Source organism: Lissotriton vulgaris, chromosome 8 (assembly GCF_964263255.1).
Source record: "Lissotriton vulgaris chromosome 8, aLisVul1.2, whole genome shotgun sequence".
NCBI lineage: Eukaryota > Metazoa > Chordata > Amphibia > Caudata > Salamandridae > Lissotriton > Lissotriton vulgaris.
Window position 1 is genome coordinate 1269660100 of NC_141696.1, and position 19916 is coordinate 1269680015.

Genomic DNA, 19916 nt, shown 5'->3' on the forward strand with positions numbered 1-19916 from the left:
GTTCATGTTGTACTCAAATAATCAAAGGTACAAACTCGCTCTAGAGAGGACCCTGCTAGCGAAGCAATAGCCCTATTTAGGTGCCCAGGCCCATAAACTTAATCTTCTTCGCGTTACGTATTCTCTAAGCCTCTGACTTTGCAGAAGTCATTAAATGTATCCAATAGCCTCTGCAAACCCATTGGGGATTAGAGAGAAGCAGGGTATCATCTGCAGACATTAGTGCAGGAACCCTCTGACTTGCCAACTTAGGTGCATCATTATCACAAGACTCAAGCTGATCAATGAGACGGTTATTATACAACTAGAATAATGTAGCGGCAAGGATGAATCCCTGCTTTACCCCACTTTTCACTGGAAAGGGCTCTGTCATTTCACCTGCACTGCCACATCTCACTTGTGCATAGTTATTGTAGTGAAGTTTCACCAAGATATCTGACAAGTAGTCCGGGACAACTATTTTCCACATGGTCCTTCTAGGAACAAGGTTGAAGGCTGAGCGAAAGTCTACAAAAACAGCATATGATCTACCTTTGCCCAGGGTAATAGTTTTCCAGTTTAGCATTTGGAATCAAAACACCTGCTCAATTCTGCTGACCGATTCCTTAAAACAGGCCTGCAAAGGGGTTAAGACATCATTATAGGACATCTATTCTTGCATTCTGGCCAGGACTACTTTACTATAAAGCGTTTGCCCACTATTGATGAGGTTTATGGGCCTGTAATTGAGAGGTCTTGTGGGCCTTGTTTGTGAATAGGAATAATTTCAGCCCCAACCCACGTTGGGGGAGGGGAGGGGGATAGAGGCCCCCTTTTCAAGGGCAGTGAAGGCTATTGAAAAATAAGTGCTCCATACACCTGGTTCATTCAGAAATAAATCACCAGGTATTTTGTCATGGCCTGGGCCTTTATTTGTAACAATTTCACCTATGGCAATTAACAATTCCTTGACTGTAATATCAGTGGGGTCACCATATTGCAATTGTCCAGTAAACAATAGAAGACCAGCCGCAAATCTTGTGTCTTCATTTCCACCAGTATTGCATTGTGACTTTGATACCCCCAGGTGGAGAGGGCGACCTGCCCCTACCCTCTGAGTAGAGGCTAGAAAAATGCACAACCCAGTCCCTGGCACGATGTTCTTTTCAATTGGTCACTTCCCACCCCGGTTATCAGAGGTCAGTATGTTCAAAAAGGAGCGGAAATCTTTAGATCTTACTGCCTCACGACGCCCCTCCCATTTTCCCTTTCGCCTTCTCTTTTTTGCATCGGATAAAGTCTGTCCTGCGTGCTTATTGCCATAACAAGGTTGGATCTAGTTTCTCTACACTTTACGTTGTACCATGGGTGGGGGCACCTTCCACACCCGGATTGCCCAACCTCTTTAAAGAGGAAACTGTACCTTATGTTGCCAAACATTCAGGTGCTGGTTTCCACAGCAGTCTCCAAGTCTTCCCTTGATCCCTCAATTGTTTCTAATATTATCAGCTCTTCCAAGCAGTCGGCCATCATTCTATTTATTACACTAATTGACTCCTGTGCGCATAGCAACCTGCTCCACCTTACCCTGGGCAAGTAGCAACCTCCTATCGAAAGTTTTGGCTGTAATATTACCACTATTTTGGTGACTTTGCTCAGCTCCAGTGATAAGTTGGCAGGGTATGCCCAGACGTGGGTCCCTTACTCACTTTGCCACTGGATTCAAGATAGCCTGGCTGATGAGGGTTATGAACCCGAAACCAGTCGCAAGATGCTTGTTTCCGGTCCAGGGAAGATATGGCTTGGTAGTTCGGGCTGGACTGTTCCCATGAGGCACAGGGTCAGACTGATTTGCATATGGCCATGTCTGAACTGGGGTGGTGGAGTGAGCTAAAGAATGATGATGGATTAAACCCAGATCAGTTGACTGTGGGTGAGTGTTTGAATTGCTCAAACGCTCCGTCCATCATCCCCTTTGGTATCGCTCAGCTCCAGTGATAAGGCATTGGGATCACTATCAAAACGTGAGACCACAATCATTTCAATTAGTTTTGTCCAGAACCTACAATCTAGCAATACTTAATCAGACTGGAGTGGTTGACCCAGTTATAGATATGAGCACCAGATCTATCGAAATCAGTTCTGCCATGGCAAGTGCACAGCTCCTGTGTGCACATATATTCATTTAAGCAACTTAGTAGGGTGGGCTGAACACAGGAGAGCTACTTGCAGGTAGCAGAAGCTCAACCAGTAGCTCACGAGCTGCACGTTGAAGAAGCCTGATCTAGAAAAACTGATGTACCCTGTAAATTGAAATGTGCACAAGGCAAATGTTTGTGTGCTTTTAAATACTCTTTGTTCTCGAATCTCCCCAATAAATAAACACACACACACGTCACATTAGTTTGAATATGTTTTAAAAAGGCAACGTCATAGTTGAACAGCAATCAGGTGGTTCATATGTCTTTGTTTTTGAGCATTTTCGCTTTGATCGCTCTTTTATCCATCTAACTATATTATTTATCTATCTAATAATTTCTAAGTCACTCAAACACTTACTGTTTTATATCCTCTCAGTTTTTTAGCAGCTTCTTTTTTTCATTATCCAATGGTATTGGAGCACTTGTTCTGTCCTCCATCTTGCCATAGTGCTAACACCAGCCGATGGTGTTTGAGCGCTTTAGGTGCTCCCCAGTTACATTACACAATGACATTCATTGTAGTAGGCAGGGAGAAGTGCAAGTGATGATTTACCTAAAATCACAAATTGTTCAGCCAACCCCAAGAACCTAGTTCCCCTGTCGGCAGCTCTGGTCTTTATGCCACATTCTCACTTCAGTTTAAAACTTCTCAACTGTTTCTCACTATCATTTCCACATTTGTTCAGCAAGACCCCGCCAACACCAAACTAGCACTGGAAAAAAACAATAGATCTCAGCAATACCCAAGTTGTTGGTCCTGTCAAAGTGAATGTCTTTTAGCCCTGTAGTCTAGCAGCACATCTGCTGATCAGCATGGCTGAAAGTCACTTTTGCTGTGATGCGGCCAGTGCAGGTCACGTCATAGTGCTCTTTTGTTTTCGGAGGGGCAGGACAATAAACTCAACATGGGGGGGGTGGGGGGGGGGCAAAGAGACTTGGTGTTGGCTCAACAAACTGTGATTCTGGACTTTCTGTAACTTTGAGCCATGCTGAACCGCAGATGTGCTGCTAGACAACATCGTTAAAAGACATTCAAATTACAGGGCCAAGAGCTCGGGCATTGCCCAAACCTATTGCGGAGATCAAAAATCTTGGTGTTTGGCTGGACCCTTCCCTCAACTTTGTTGGCCACACCAAAAGGACAGTGGCGTGCTTCTTTGGCATCTTGCGCAATCTGCGACCTGCCCTTAAATATTTTGATGCCGCAACTCGTCAACTGGTGGTACAAGCAACGGTTTTGGCTCGACTGGACTATGCCAGCTCCCTTTTTATAGGGTTAAACCAGGCCGAGCTAACCCGACTTCAAAGAGTGCAGAACGCAGTGGCCAGAGCAATCGTAGGTCTCCCTAGGTTCTGCTCGGCCGGTCCAACTTTGCGTGCCTTGCATTGGTTACCCGTTAGGCAGCGGATCCACTTTAAAGTACTGTGCATTTCTTTCAAGATTCTGAAGGGCCTATCGCCTCCCTTACTGCGCCAACTTTTGTGCCCTTATATCCCGGGCCGCACTTTGCGCTCGCTGGACCAAGAATTAGCGGTAGCCCCTCGGTTCAAACTCAGTCGGGCGGGGGGTCGCTCTTTTAGGGTGCGGGCAGCCGCACTTTGGAACGCTCTCCCCTTGAAACTCCGGACCCTTGGCGACTTGCTTTCTTTCCGCAAGGCCGCTAAAACTCATCTATTTTCTGAGCTATGTTAAAACCTCAACTCCCCCATTTTTAATAATATTTTCTGTTTTCCTGTTGTGTTGTGTTCGCCGCCTTGTCGGTGCGCCGAGACGCTCCTTCGCTGGAGCAGCCGTGCGCAATACAAATAGCACTAACATAACATAACATAACATATTGGCTTAGCCAGTGCTTGTTTAAATTGGTGTTAGCCAAACTGCAAAGCATGCACGCTGATGTACAGCATGGCTACAAAACGTTGCCAGAGCCAAAAATTCTCATGGACTAGACCTATTGGCTTTGCTAGTGCTGGTTTTCTTTGCTTTAGTCAAGACGAGATTAAGTGATTTGCTGAGAATCAAGTATATTCCACGTAAGACTTAAACCTGGTTTCATTGTTCCAAAGTCAGCAGCTCTGACCAAAAAGCCACATCCTCTTCCTATGCTACGTCGTGGAAAGCTTTGGAGCACTTGATGGACAAACCTTATGAGGAGTTTGGGTTAGCGTGTGTAAGATCAAAAGCAGCTTTCAGCTCAACGAAAGCTACATACAAATGCGCCCCCTTCAGTCTGGTATATTTCCATGTTATGCACAGGAGCCTAAAAACCTGATCGATCGTACTAACTCTCAATCTAAAACCCGCTTTGCATGGGGAAAGGATATTGTTCACGACTATCCAGTGACTAAGCTTATTTAAAATCTGTTTTGCATATACTTTTTGCAGGGCGTCGGTTATTTTGATTGGCCAATAGTTGGCTGGATCTTGCTTGTTTCCTATGTTTTTTATAAAGGGAACAATTTCAGCCCCTCTCCAAGTGACTGAACTGGTGCTCCTGGGGCAGTTGCATTACATAGTAGATTTACATATGGCACCCACACTGCTGTATCATGTTTCAAAATGTCCCCTAGTATTTTGTCGGGCCAAGTGCCTTCCATGTTTTAAACGCAACAATAGCTTTCCTGGTCTCGTGTAGAATAAAGTGGGGGGCATATGTTGTTACTTGATTCAAAATAACATAGTTCAACCCAAATGATTCTTGCAAAGGCTCTGATACCTCAGAATACAAGTTGGTGAAATGCCTACTCCAAGTTTCAGGATCCAAATGATGATCTGTGGTAGTGTAAATATATGTACTACCATCAGCTATATACTTGCCATAGGTCAGGTGGACTATCTGGAGGAGGTAACGATGGAGAGCCTTGTAGTCACCCATTCATCAAGGGTCTTTTCCTGCTATCAAACTTATAGCAGCTTATTACTCCTCCTGGTCATCAGAAACAATTAATATGTTGGTGCCTCACCTGCAAAGACCAAAATCCACCTGCTTCCAGGTCCCCAAATCTTGCATCCCAGCCTGACATGCCCACATCAAACTCTAGAACAAAATCCAGAGGCACTCCAAAATTGCCCTATCATTTCAGGCATCCAAAATCTCCAACCACCACCCGAATTCCAGATTTGCCTCCTTTGCCAACCCTACCTTGTCCCTATACCATAAGCCTTTCTTCAAACCCTCTGCTTTTACTCTTTGTTGGGCTCTGTAATGTAATAGTCCAGGGAATATTGCAGAGACAGAGAAAGATACGATTTCTATTATCTGAGCTATGGCTCCTAATCCCACTTCTCTTCTCTAATGTCTCTATTATTCTGCTAAAATATGTTTTCTGTTTGTCTTTTCTAGGCTTGGCAGCTGCGATTCAGCCATCTTGTAGGCTATGGTGCTAAATACTATTCTTACCTCATGTCCAGGGCTGTGGCGTCCATGGTTTGGAAGCAGTGTTTTGTGAAAAACCCATTTGACAGGTACAACATTTAAATAATAATGACAAGTGTATGTTTTTCTTTATTTCTGTTATTTTAAAACTAATAGGGTCTCTGCAGCTGTTTTTATAAATGAAGATTGATTTACTGCCTTACTTTATCCCAACAGGCCAGTTTGAGTTTGACAAATATTTCTATTTCCAAAATATGATTATTATTTTTTTATATCATGGGAACATGATCTGGTCCCTGTTACTCATCAGCATTTATCAGTAGCATCTTAAATAATTACTGTGTTGAAATGGCTGGTTTTAATTATAAGGTTGAATGCCATAGCGGACCTGTGTATAGTGCTCCCATGAACTACCTTTGTGAAGTGACCGTGACATCATTTGGATGAGTAGAGTGCAGTGTCCTCCTGTGTATTAAAATCACCAAGCTGTTGTGAAGAGGTTTGTGGTATTTACAGATGTGCAGTTACTCTGATTGCTCAGATTTATGAAAAACAGGAACATGGGCAGTGCATAGTTTGTAAAAGAAGGCCTGGGGCCCAAAGTTTGATTTAGAAGCCCGCAACTGGTACTAAAAATGTAAATTGATACTTGTATAGCGCACTACTCACCCGCAAGGGTCTCAAGGCGCTTGTACGAATACCGCTGTGGAACCCATCCTGGCTTTCCCTGTGAGGCGTCCACTCGAGGCACCCCCAAGGTGGAGGCCAGGCATCCTTAGCGTTGTGGGGGCCGTTGTGGAGATTAAGCAAGCTATTGCCCAGAGTTGCCGAGTGGGACTCCATGATTGGAATATGCACAGAGGCGAGAATTATCAGGTCCGTGGAATTTTGAGCCCAAGACCCACCGAGGTGGGGAATTGAACCCTGGTCCCGGGCTAGACCTCTGCATCAGGGTCTGCCGCTCTAATCATTGAGCCACACTTCTCCACTACTACTAATGAGTGTTGGGGTGCCAAATCCCAAGGCTGTGTAGTCTAGATGTTGCCTCTTGCCTGTTTAATCCACTACCAGACCCCCCCTGCCCCTTTATGTCACTCATGCAGGTTCCTACTTTCTCATGGGTGCTTTTCCCTTGATTGCTCTGGGAATAAGTCTGATGAGAAAAAATATCTGCCGGTCCTCAAAATGAGTGTCTTGGGCCCCCTCCTGCAACCACCTGCTTCAGTTGAGCACTGGGCATGGCCTTACAACAATACATAGGATACCTTTATACCCCCTGTCTTTACTTTACGGTTAAACCCTTGACCTGTTACAGTGAGCACTTGGTGGTAGGAGCCATGTCTGCTGCCTCATGCATATTTATTAGACCTCCAGATAGTGACTAGGTGGAATTTGATAACTTCCCACTTAAAATTTCCATAGTTTAGGTACTCATGCTGGGAGGACAGCATACGTAATGCCATTCCTATTGATTTTGTGCTTAATGCAGTCTCCTTCAGTCTAATCCATGGCATTCATGAAGTGGCTTAACTACTAAGCTATTTGGCTCTTAATCCCCATCCCTTGTGTTTACAAGGGATGGTTATTAAATGGTTAGTGATGATATACCTTGAGTCTTGGTCAATTAGGTCCAATCTGATTACCTACACATGGTATTGGTTATAAATAACTCAGGTTTCTGGTTTCCATTCTGGTAGGCAAGACACAAAACAAAAACCATGATAAAATGTGTACCCTGTTGGCTTCTAAACCACACATTATATTGCACCAAGTGTCTTATGGATCCCCTTAAAACCATACATGCCTATTCGTCTATTAAAATACAAATGTGATTATTATGACTATCTGTAAAAGCTGGTTTTGGAGTATATTAATTATTGTATAAAATACTTTAACATACATATTACATAAAATTACCATCCTTTGTAATTCACCCGGTACCCATTGGATCTCTTGGTGTGGAAGGTATGTATGAGTCCAGCTGATTGTTTCAATTTCTTTAGTTTGTGAAATTTGTCCTTTTACTTTGAAGTATCCATCAGAAAATGGAAATATACAAACTGTAGATTCTTCACCTTTTGAATACCCCCAGGTGCCAGACTGGAACCGACGCATTTTCTGAGCATTGCTCCAGCGTGCCAGCAGATGGCATTGTGTGACTCCCCATCAACTTTGTTCTGCCCCAGGTGTGACACTGGAGCCACATATATGTGTCCCCCCTGTACTCTGGCGTCAATTTATTTATTTCAGTGCCTTCGGACACTGACTGGGAGCTGGTGCCCTTAACTGTTTCCAGGGCCATTTCAATGGCCTGCAGACATTGAAGGCTTTCCTGCCATCCATTAAAGGGAGGCTGGTCCAGGTCCCCTGGAACAACACCATTGCCATGTGTAATTGCAACAAGCAGGGTGGAGAGGAGTCCTGTGCCAGGAGGTCTTGTGCCTCTGGGACTGGCTTACGTAGCAAGGCATGAATCACCGTTTGGGATCTTTGAACCCCATGGAGGATTAACTCAGCCGACAACACCTTGCGGATCACAAATAGCACCTACACCAGAAGGTTTGCACAGGGTGTCTTCCAGCAGTGTGGAGAACCTGGCTGGATCTCTTTGCCACTGCTGAGATTGCGCATTGTCAACACTTTTGGATGCCGGAGTTCCCAAAAATACACTCTTTGAGAGTGGAGTTCAGGATTTCTGTAGGCCTTCCTTCCTCTACCTGTTCTCCTAGTTTTCTAAAGATGATCAGGAATGACTGGGCCCAAGTCACCTTGGTGGATTTAGATTGGGCTAGGAGAGTGTGATACCCTGAAATTCTGTGCATGAGGATCCGTCCTTCACTCAGGCTGCTGCTTCTGGGGGCTCTTCTGTCGCAGCTCCCATGCAAGGTCTTGCACATATGCCTGCACTATCTACATTTATATGCATGTATGAAGACTGAGCAGTGACAATTAACTGCTCCCGACCTCCCTTTTAAAGTAGTGGATGTCATTCTAGAAGTGTCCATCTAACAAAACAGTTTATAACAGACACTGTGATAAGTTTGTGCCCTGGTGTAAACCCACCATACAGGCCCATTACTGGCAAAGTTGTCAGATGTTTATGTTTTGTGTTTCCTTTAGCCCAGCAAGGCCTTGCAGTGAGTACTGTAAAAGATTATTTGTCAGCACTTTTGGCCTTTTCGCATTAGCAGACCTACAGGCCCATTACTGGCAAAGTTGTCAGATGTTTATGTTTTGTGTTTCCTTTAGCCCAGCATGGCCTTGCAGTGAGTACTGTAAAAGATTATTTGTCAGCACTTTTGGCCTTTTCGCATTAGCAGACCTACAGTCCTTATTTAAATTGCCTGTTGTGTGATGCATTTTGTTAAAGGACTGGGCCATATGTTTTCAGACAGGCTTTTTGTGATGCTGCAGGGGGGTTTTAATTTGGTCCTCACTTTCCTACTAAGTCTCACAACAGTCTTACTCACAGCGAGATCTTAATCTCATTGCATGAATGTGCTTCAAGATCTATCCGCTTATCCACCGTACACCACCTTTTTCCCGGACAATCTGGTGTTTCGGACTAGGGCGGCATTCTTGCTATAGGTTATGATGTCTTCTCATGTCAACAATCCATCACCCTTCTAGCATTCTTTGCTCTACCACACCCTTCGAAAGTGGAGGAGAAGCTTCATTGATTGCACCCCAAAAGAACTTTTACATCAGTTGTGCTAAGAACCATAGGGTGGCCGATCAGCTCTTTTTTGTGGGGTTCGCTGGGATGAAGAAGGGATAGGCAGTGTGAAAAGGGACTATATCCAGGTGGATAGTACTCTGCATTAAAATCTGCTATGCCATGGCCAAGAAGCATCCAGAGGAGAGTCTAAGGGCTACTGCTGCAGTGGCACGCAGACTGCCTCTTCGGAATATCTGCACACCGTGCCATAGGTGTCAGTTCACACATTCACGTAGCACTACTGCCTTGATATCCATGGTTCGGGGGGAAGACTACTTTGCCTGTTCGATCCTGTAAGCATTTCTAGTTTGATATATTCCACAGACCCTCCACTTTGGCACATATTGCTTTGGCGTCTATTGACAAGGTGAAGAATCCGTGGTCTGAAGTATCCATCAGAGGAAAAAATTACTTAACTTTGGCAGCACTCTTTCTGGTGAATACTCTATTTAACTGCAGATTCCTCCTGCGCTCCCACCTTCTCTTATGTGCAATGCACTGTTTTTTCCATCCATAAAAATATCCCAATTTAAAGATTTGCACATTATCGCATCTGTTGAGCTATTAAGGTCTGAGTCCAATGACAGAAACTAAGTCATGAAAGAAACTGATGTCCACTCACAGGGGTTATACATGTATGTGCCTCCAGTGTCGCTTCTAGCATGGGACAAAGTTGACACTGACCCACTCAACTCTACCTGCTATTGCACTGCAGCAGTGCTGAGATAAATCTTCAGCTCCAGTCTGGCGTCTGAAGGTATTAACAGGGTGAGGAATCTGCGGTTAGATAGGGTATCCACGAAAAAGAGCAAAATCTAAGGTAAGTAATGTGTTTTTTAGATTTGATTGTGGGCGACTAGCAAATATTTTTTGAGTTTTCATTCTGAGGTTCATGTTCTATTGGAGCGAATTGTGATTGTCGTAATGTAATACCCAGAGAATGTTTTATTTTTTTAAAGACACTGAGGCTAACGTTTGTATTCTTTTGAAGCACTTAAAAGAGCAATACAGAATATAGCAATTCAAACTGAACTTAGAATGCTGACAGTACACTATATAAACTCAAGACATTTCAGAATCCTCCTCTTTGTATGAGGCTGAACTTTTTAGAGTAAACTTCGTACTACTATGAACCACCTTTTATTCCGCTGCACAACAGCACTTTCAGGCCTGTTGACCATCAGCACCATTTTTCCCTCAAAATATTTGAAACCTATCAAACAACTTCATCTCTATTTATGGATCAAATTAACCACTATTTTGAATCAATACAAACTAAGACATTCTAACACAACGCTCCTTATTTCCTTTTATTTTTTCAAACCACTAGGATGAGAGGAAGGGATAGTGTCCCCCTGCCTCTGTCTTTATTAACATCTAGATTCACTAGACATTGCATTATGAGATTTACCAGTTTATTGTAACCTTGGAGGCTACCATTATGCATGTTCAAAGCCCTGCAACGTGGCTTCAGGCACACGCTCCACAGTTTCAAATAAAATCTTGAAAAACACTTTCACCGTCCGCCTTTGAAAATTTCTTCAGACTACTTTTAGACTGCCAAATATTAAATTTGCTTTGAACCTGCATTCAGCAATGAGTCCTGCATTACCACTAGTTATAAAAAAACTTTAGCCTGCTGCATCCAACCTTTCAGAAAATCAAAATCCACTCCTACTCCTTCAACATGAGCATCCTAAGCCCTATCAAATATTCAAACTAAGTTACCCAATATAACCAAGAACCTGTTTTGGCACTATGCCAGTGATTGCTTCAACCATTTTCTTGAATATCTTCCCATCTTGAAGAGAAATGTAATAATTTCTGGGTGTAGAATAGGAGTGTACTTACTATTTTTCTGTGACTGGGAAATTGCATGCAGGGAGCATTACATTGCGTTCGTATTGTGCTACCTGTTCTATTGACCTCTAATCCGCACTCCTAGAATTCCAAATATTGAATGGACTTAAAAATAATTCCCCTTTAGAATCGATTAGATTTCCTTTTAATACAGTGTTCTAACAATGTGATGGATACTTCTAACTGCAGATTTCTCACCTCAGAATGCTCTCCAGATGGCAGGCTGGATCTTGAAAGCTTTCACTAGGAATGCACCTGCGTTCCGATAGGTGGCACCTATAAGAACCACCCCTGCTAGCTAGCGTTTTCTTTCTGCGCCTTCTGAAGTGGATCTGGAGCTCTGCTTCCAAATTCATTGGCCATCTTATGACTCCTAAAACAGAAAGAATCCACAGTGCTAGGGAACGATGTACCTTCTCAAGACTACAGTTTTCAAATCATGCTGCAACTTTTGAAAACAGATGTTGGTCCCAGACTTGCATGAGGTGTCTTTTGTGTTTGGGACCCTTCTCTAAGTTGTGCTCAAGTGTCCTCATGACCAGCTGTCGATCCGGACCAGGAAGTGACGCTTAACATTGCTGAACTCAAGAAGCTGTAAGCCTTGCGTAAGCCCTGCTCCTGTGCCAAATGGAGGGCATGGACTCACTCCTTCACGGTCGAAGTCCTCTGGTAAGCCAAAGGCCAAACATAAATTTGAAGCTGGATTTGACACCCTCTCACCACTCTATCTTAATTGAAGGTGCAAGGGTGTCACCATATCAATCGGTCTCCCTCCAGATGTCTGGTTGTGGAGCTGATTCTGCAGTTACTGTAGTGCACCTCAAATTTCCTGAGTATTGCCGATACTTCAGCAGATTGAAGGTAGTATTAAGCCCATGTTGCAGATATTTAGGGCTCTTTCAACTCCTTCTCTGGCGCTTTTGGGCCCCAATGATCTGGGCCCTCACTCCGGTTATTGTTGGCAAATCCCTGCTCCTCGGCTTGTAGCCCCCTTGGACTTCTTATGGGTTCGGTACTGGCTCCGGCTCCACAACCTGAATCAGTCCCTCTGACATCAGTGCTGATGCTGATGCCGCGGGAGAAGGATCTGATGCTAATTCTAATTTGTGAACCCGAACTGACTTCAGCATAGTCTCATCCGATATGTCGCTATGAAATTATTAAAACATAACTGGTCACCACAGCTTGATTCTAGTCTTATGCCCCTACTAGAGCGTATGTGCGATTAGAGACTCCATTATATTTTTACTTTGATTCTGACCAGAGCTTGCCTCCACTCAGAGATGATGATGATGATGATGAAGGGAATGGGGGCTGATTTACTCCCTTATTATTATGATGATGATAATTTTTACATGGACTTACAAGAGGTCAGTGGGCTTGATACTTACCCTGATACATGGCTGAACTCGGCATTTGGACCTCTTACAGAAGAGAGTGCATAATTGCTGGGATAATTTGGCAATCACCCTAGGTATAGAGACTACAACTTCCCTCTATTAAGGTTAAGACAAATATGCTTAGCGGAGTCTTAAAGCCAGGCCACTCCTCCCATTCATTGAAGCACTCCAGGACATCTTAATGGGCACCTGGTCTTGTCCAGTGGTGAATATGCGATTGCAAGACATCACAGACCAGAGCCTGGAGGACCTCATTTCCAGAGCCTGGAGGACCTAATTTCCAGAGCCTGGAGGACCTAATTTCCTCTCTAAACATCCTACTCTAGAGAGTCTGGTTGTTCAGGCTTCAACCAGCAAGGTGAACCTCGAATTATTCCCTATGACTCCCCAGAATTGAGGTGTTCTTCGGGATTAGATCCAGCGGCATTCTTAAACGCAATGTTTTCCATCTTCTCTAAGACGCCAACGCTATCTGCTATACCTTGGGGTCCAGCAACCTCTACATGCATGCCTGTGTTCATGCCCTTCCAGGTGACGCCATTCAAAACGGGTTTTTTTGATCCATCTCATCACTTTGATCCTGCACTTCGCTTTTCGGCTCCACAACGATGCCGTGGACGGTGCTGTGTCCGCCTCCATCGCCGCTGCCTCCCTCAATGCCAGATGCAACTCCGCCGTTTCCTCAACCCAACGTCGAGTCCCACATCCACTCTTGCAGAGAGGCCCAGCGATTGATGAAAGAGGAGACTTACAGATCTTGTCTCCACAAGATTTTTTGAACTGATTTGGATCATCCATATTATGATTATTGTGCTGGTCAGGAACATTTTTATTTTCGAGCCCTCTCAATGACTGTAGGTCCACCAACACCGGAAGTTGTCTCTCTACACAAAATCATGCTGAAAGCTGCAAGAGTTTTGGATTTACAACTACCTCCACAGAAGCGCATACTAACAATCTCACTGAGTTCTCCTGCCTTCTTCAGCCTAATCTGAACCTCTTCTCCCCTTCACTGTGCTATTGCTGGAACCCATCATGGCGGCTTGGGGGACCCATCACCAGAGAATTTAGTCATCCAGACTTCTTGTTCAGGAACCCAGTCTGATGGTACTTTCCCTACAACCCCTTCTGACCAGGAGTCTTGAGGCCTGGGCCAAGAAGGCTGTTTTTATTGCAAGTAATGAAATGAAAATGAAATGAATGAAGGGAAATTTATATCGCGCAGACTAAGCCCCAAAGGGCATCAAGGCGCCTAGCTCAATATTGATAGATTATCTGTCCCAGGAGCTGATTACTGGTAGGCTTTCTTAAAATACCATGTTTTCAGGGCCTTTTTGAAGAGGGAAAGTGAAGATAGAGACTTAAGTTCCAGAGGGAGTGCATTCCAGAGACGGGGGGCGACTGTAGAAAAAGCTCTACCTCCCCATCTGGTCTTCTTGGTCCTAGGGATAGCCAGAAGATTTTGTTGCCGTGAGCGCAGACATCTGCTGGGGACATAGCTGGATAGAAGTGCACCCAGCCCAACTGATGTTTCAGTTTTAAGAGCGCTGTGTACCAGACAAATGATTTTGAAAGAAATACGATGCTCTATAGGAAGCCAGTGTAGATTCTTTCTGGCTAGTATTGCCGAGGAGGATCGGGGAGTGTCCAGGACGAATCTTGCAGCCGCATTTTGAACAGTTTGCAGTCGTTGTATTAGTCCTTTGTTAATCCCTGCATACAGTGAGTTGCAGTAGTCCAATCTTGAACCAACAAGTGCAACCACTGTCTGTTTCCTGGCTTGCGGGGAGAGATAATGTACTATTCGACGGAGAATTTTAAGAATTCCCCAGCAAGTAGCCACTGTTCTATTAACCTGAAGTAAGGCACTCATATCGCCTAATGAGAATTGTCCACTCGCACATTATTACCATGAATTATGGGACATGGTCCAGATGATGCTACTGCATGTTCAAGCAAACATGAACACCAGAACTCCTAGCCAACAGCCAGAATGCATCTCAACATATCATTAAATCTGGTTTGGACACAGCAGACCCCGTCACACAAGTAATGGGTACCTCAGTCATGGTGCGACGTCTTGCTTGGCTGTGGACAACCAACTTTTCCTTAAACAGTGAGTCCATAGACATCCCCTTTGATGGAATACATTTGTTTGGCATCAAGACTGATTCAGAGCAGGAGCAATCTGCAGAACCACCGCACGCTCCCTAGGACTACAGCTCCTGCCTCTAAGCACAGTATCGGCCTTTTCATGACTTTCAAGTGTTTGGGAAAGGACCTGCCTTTTGTTCCCGACAATTCCACCTGTCCCTCAAGAAGCAGCCTAACCTGCTTACCAGACCATACAGGGGAAACGAAGAAAGGGGCACAGATCCACCTTACAACCCTCCACCTCTTTCTTGTCTTCTACACCACCAGGCTTAGCTTCCTTTCCCCAACCCACGTGGTGCCTCTGGCAGGGTGGATGGCCCTCTTTCTCCTGGCCTTTAAGGTCCCTACTTCAGACCAGTGGGTCCTTCAAATTGTAGAAAGGAGGTACACCTTTCCTTTCCTTCCATTTCACCCTTCATCTCACCTCCTCCCTTATCTCCTCCTTTTCCTGAACATTTAGCCATTCTTCAGCAGCAGGTGGCAGCCCTTTTCTACAAAAAAGTGGTGGAGTTCGTGCCTGAGAAGCAAAAGAGCCAGGATTGATACACACATTACTTCCTGGTGCCCAATTCGGACAGCGGTCTGCATCCGATTCTGTATCTCAGAAGCCTAGACTTCTCCAGCTAGAGAAAGTTCAACATGCTGGCCCTAGCTCAAGTTTTACTAGCGTTGGAGCTTGGAGAATGGATGATGTCACTCGAACTGGAGAATGCATACTTTCACATCTTGACCTTGTAGTCGCATTGGATGTCATTTGCAACTTGTGGAGGGTTCTATGCACCACAAAATTGCGGTACTTCCCTTGGGTTTGTCATCAGAACCTCGAGGATTCAAGAGGGTGATAGCAGAGGATCTGGCCGATCTCCGACGTTTAGGTATACCTGTTTTACTATACCTGGATGACTGGCACCTGAAAGCCAGCTCACAGACATGGTGTCATGTCTCTTACAGTCATTGCCAGCTCTGCTGTTCGACCAAGGCTTTTTGATTAACTAGCCCAAATCTCATCTGTGGCCCTCCCAACGACTCGTTCATAAGGTTAGTACCAGACACCACCCTTTTCCTCTGTCACAGGCGATATAGGACATTCAGGAGACGGTTTCATACTTTCAGGGTTAAAGTCTTGAGATTCCTAGTTCTGCAGGCTTCTTGCATCCTCCAAGTCTTGCACAGGCGGCACTTGAGAGCCCTGCAGTGGTGCCTCCGCAGACAGTGGTTCCAGCATGGGGATACCTATGGGACTCTGTTGTGATCCCCCCAGCACTCCAGCGCAAGTGGATTGGTGGGGAACGAAGCCAACCTGATTGGCAGGATGGCTGTTGGGTCTCTAGTTGGCAGAAATATGCACCCTTTCCAAGTAGAGACCCCAATCCTAGTCAGGGTAAGCTAGATACACGCAAAAAGATAACTTGTGCTCACCCTCTGGTAGTTTGGCACAGAGCAGTAAAGGCTTATCTAAAGAGACAATGTGTAAAGTATTTGTGCACCACAGACAGTAACAGTGAAAACACCGCGTAAGTACTCCACACAGGTTTAGAATAAGAGAGAATATTTTTATTAGAAAATCAAGACCAAAACGACAAAAATCCAATAAGCAAAACCGGACTTGTGAATTTTTAAAGAATAAACCAAAAACATTGCCTAGAAGTCATCAGCACTAAAAGGTTAATTAAGGTTGCGCTTAACCAGGGTAAATCCAAAGTTCAGGCTGACTGTGATGGAGGGCAGGCCAGCTACAGGACTCAGGCAGGTTCCACTGACACAGTACCTTGGATGGATCAAACGTCATCGTCGATGATTTACTGCGAGGAGTCAAGGAAGCTTTAAGTCGGTGCCAATCCGGGCAGTCGATGAAGGCTTTGGTGTCAAACCCCTTTATGATTCCGTCGCTGCATCAATGTGGACCTGCGCAATCTGTCAGAGTCGAGCCGCACAGTCCGTTGTGGCGATGTCGACGATCAGCTTCTGTGTTGGAGTCAAAGAGCAGTGCATGGGTTCTAATCAGCACAAAGTCCTTACTGCATCAATTCTGACGCAAAAACAGCTGCAGAACCCACTTCTAGAATGAATTTGCACCTCCGACAAGGGAGGACTCATAGATAGCGGAGTCCAGCAGCAGGGTTGCAAGACATCTTTGATTCCCCTGAGACTTCAAACAGGGGACAAACCAGAAAGCCCTTGGAGTCACTCTGGATTAAAGTGAGATGGTTCCAGTCCTTCTCCTCTGCAGGCCAGAGAGCAACAGGCAGCAGGGCAGCTCAGCAAATCAGAAAGCAGTTCCTTCAGAGCAGCAGTCAGGCAAAGTGGCAATCCTTGTAGCACAGCTCCACGCTTGCCTGTGCTGGTAAGACTGATTTCGGGCCTGTCAGCCCCAGGGGAACTTGCTGTTAGTTGGCGCTGTAGCACTGGAACGCTATTGACTTTTAATTAGTCTTGAGACTCGGCCTGCCAGTGGGGCATACCCTGGATGCTACCAATATTGAATGGAGAATAACCATGATCACTAATGTGGGGAAGTGGAACAGGGAATCACCAAGGAAACACTAGAGCCCCGAGCTTAGAGGAGGCTGTGTGATTGTTTGTGAATGTTGTATTTTTCCTTTGTGTTGATAGCAGTAGAAAATAAACTGCTTCCGTTTTTTTTTTTATAAATGTGAGTGTTTTGCTGGACAATGATTAATTCCTGCTGCTGTGCCCATTTTGAATTGTGAGCCTGCGTTCAATATCCGAGATCCACACCTTCAACCCCATTATCAGGCTCCCCGTCCTCTCTCTTGCATGCTCCTAAACTGCAGATCAGCAGTACAACACGCTACTTACATTGCTGAAACTCTGTTCGCTGAAGAAATCGATATTGCCTTCCTCACAGAATCGTGGAGAAAGCCTCACTGCCAGATACTGTTTGAAACCCTGCTGCTGTTTCCGCTACAGGAGTAGCACAGCCGACCACCCACAGCGCTGTTGAGAGACTGAGAGACTGAGATCGTCGCGAGGCCGCAGAGGAGGACGAGGCGCCGGCCCCGGGACTGCGAGGACCAGCATACACCATCTCCAGCTGGTCCTCTTCCCGTGAGAGCCGCGCCCCCTTCCAGTGCCCCGCCCCCAGCGAAGCGCTACAACTTCTCGCGGCACCCGCTTCGCGGGTGCCACTCGTGGAGAAAGCCTCACTGCCAGATACTGTTTGAAACCCTGCTGCTGTTTCCGCTACAGGAGTAGCACAGCCGACCGCCCACAGCGCTGTTGAGAGACTGAGATCGTCGCGAGGCCGCAGAGGAGGACGAGGCGCCGGCCCCGGGACTGCGAGGACCAGCATACACCATCTCCAGCTGGTCCTCTTCCCGTGAGAGCCGCGCCCCCTTCCAGTGCCCCGCCCCTAACAACCTCTCACTCCTCATAAACGTGACCAGGACCGCGCATCGCGGGACGCAGCCCGGGGCGAAGCCCGGGCCAAGGGCGGGCCCGTTGTTGCCCGTTAGTGCCCGATAGAGACCGGACCGGGCCATCTCTCTTTCATCACTGAACCAGCAACAAACCTATAAACATGCCACCAAAAACAAGGAGCACCTCTAAGTCAAAATCCAAACACGCGCAGGAGGTAGCACAAGTTACAGGCCCTATCGACCTATTTATCTCGCGGGTCCACAAGACAATAAACCAGAGTATAGCCCTGATGGAGAAGAGAGTATCATTAGATCTCATGAGTGCTAATGCGAAGCGTTCGTCATTAGGCGCTATAGCAAACGCCGCCTCTCCCATCAATCTCAACACACAAAACTGTTCCCTTCCAGTGACTCTGTCAGTACCAGATTCAAACACAGTCCCGTCGGTAGTAGACCTGTCAGTTACACAGTCTGAGTCGGACCTCTCCATAACATTTGACGACTTGGAAACAACCCCTGATCTAGCTGTTTGTCAAACTCAGGGGGACGCCCAATCAAACGAAAACCCGCTCCAGCAAGGTGAAAGGGAAGGAGCAATTCCAAAAACACACCCAGTAAACAATGAAGAATTAACCAGTGTACCGTGCTCTGAACACGCAACAACTTATTCAAATTCTACAACGTCCCACAGCACACTACTTCTCCCAGTAACTAACCTACCACACAAGGCAATTTCAAATGACCATACTGAAAACCAATGTAAAACTTGCAGAATCACCTCGCAAGTTCTTACCACAACAAAAGACTTGCTATATCAATACTTAAAGCCCATCCAACTCAGCATTAGGAATCTCGAAGCCCAACTAACCATGATTTCGGCCACCCTCCTAGATACAAACACCCGTATAGAAATAAAGGGGCAGCGTAACATCTCGCAGCCACCTAAAAAACAGAATCAAGCACACATGCAGAAAACAGCCAACCACACAAACCCAACGTCCCTAGCACAGAAAAACCCAAAACAAAACACCACACTTCCTAAATCTGCAGTTAAAACGTCCCAACCTCAGAAAGAGAAACCTCCTGCTATAACTATTCAGCAAACAGTAAACACAGATTCAGTCATGATAGACACTCTAGGCCCAGCGACAAATACAGATATCAGTAGAGCCTGTTCAGAAAAAAGGCCCGAAACTTTTCCATCGAAACCACTGCCCCCTCAAAAGACTCCTAAAAACACACCCAAAAAACCTTCATCAACTAGACGTCCTGCCCATCTGCCTCCGGAAGCCACTCCCTACACAATAGTTCTCACAGGAGTACCAGAGCTAACCGACGATACACCAGAAACTGCATGGTCACTCAAAAACAAAGCCATGCAGTGGTTAAGCATCAATAGACCTCTCGAATCCCACCTATCGGGAGGGATCACTACAGCCCGTAGGGTAGCCTGGATAGGCAAAACGACAAAAACAATCCGCGGAGACTGCATCATTGTAACATGCAGAGATCCCTCAACAGTAGACTATATCTGTGCCTGGCCTCAGCTCGACACAAAAGGGGGGATCGATGCTCGACATCTTTCCTTCTTCTATCCCCCAGCTAAACAACAGCGTAATCTTCCACCCTGGGCATGGCACCAGCCCCCCAAAGAACTATGGAACCAGGAGTCATGGTACCAAGTGCCATGGAAACAGATGGAATACTCATACGACTATATAGGTAGGGGTGGACCGAGAGAAAGGCCCAGAGAACGCCAGAGGCCCTATTGGCAAGACAGACCCTATCAAACCTATGAAGGATGGCAGGGCCTTTCAACCCAAAACCGTTATGATTGTCTCGAAATGGTC

General features: G+C 45.7%; 1 protein-coding gene across 1 annotated transcript in view; it reads left to right on the forward strand.

The window, feature by feature from the left end:
• MIPEP (mitochondrial intermediate peptidase) overlaps positions 1–19916 on the forward strand; it is an 833321-nt gene that overhangs the window by 682658 nt on the left and 130747 nt on the right. Inside the window, exon 17 of the mRNA XM_086935192.1 lies at positions 5522–5643. Coding sequence (XP_086791318.1) covers positions 5522–5643 — 122 coding nt within the window. The remainder of the gene's footprint in view (positions 1–5521; positions 5644–19916) is intronic.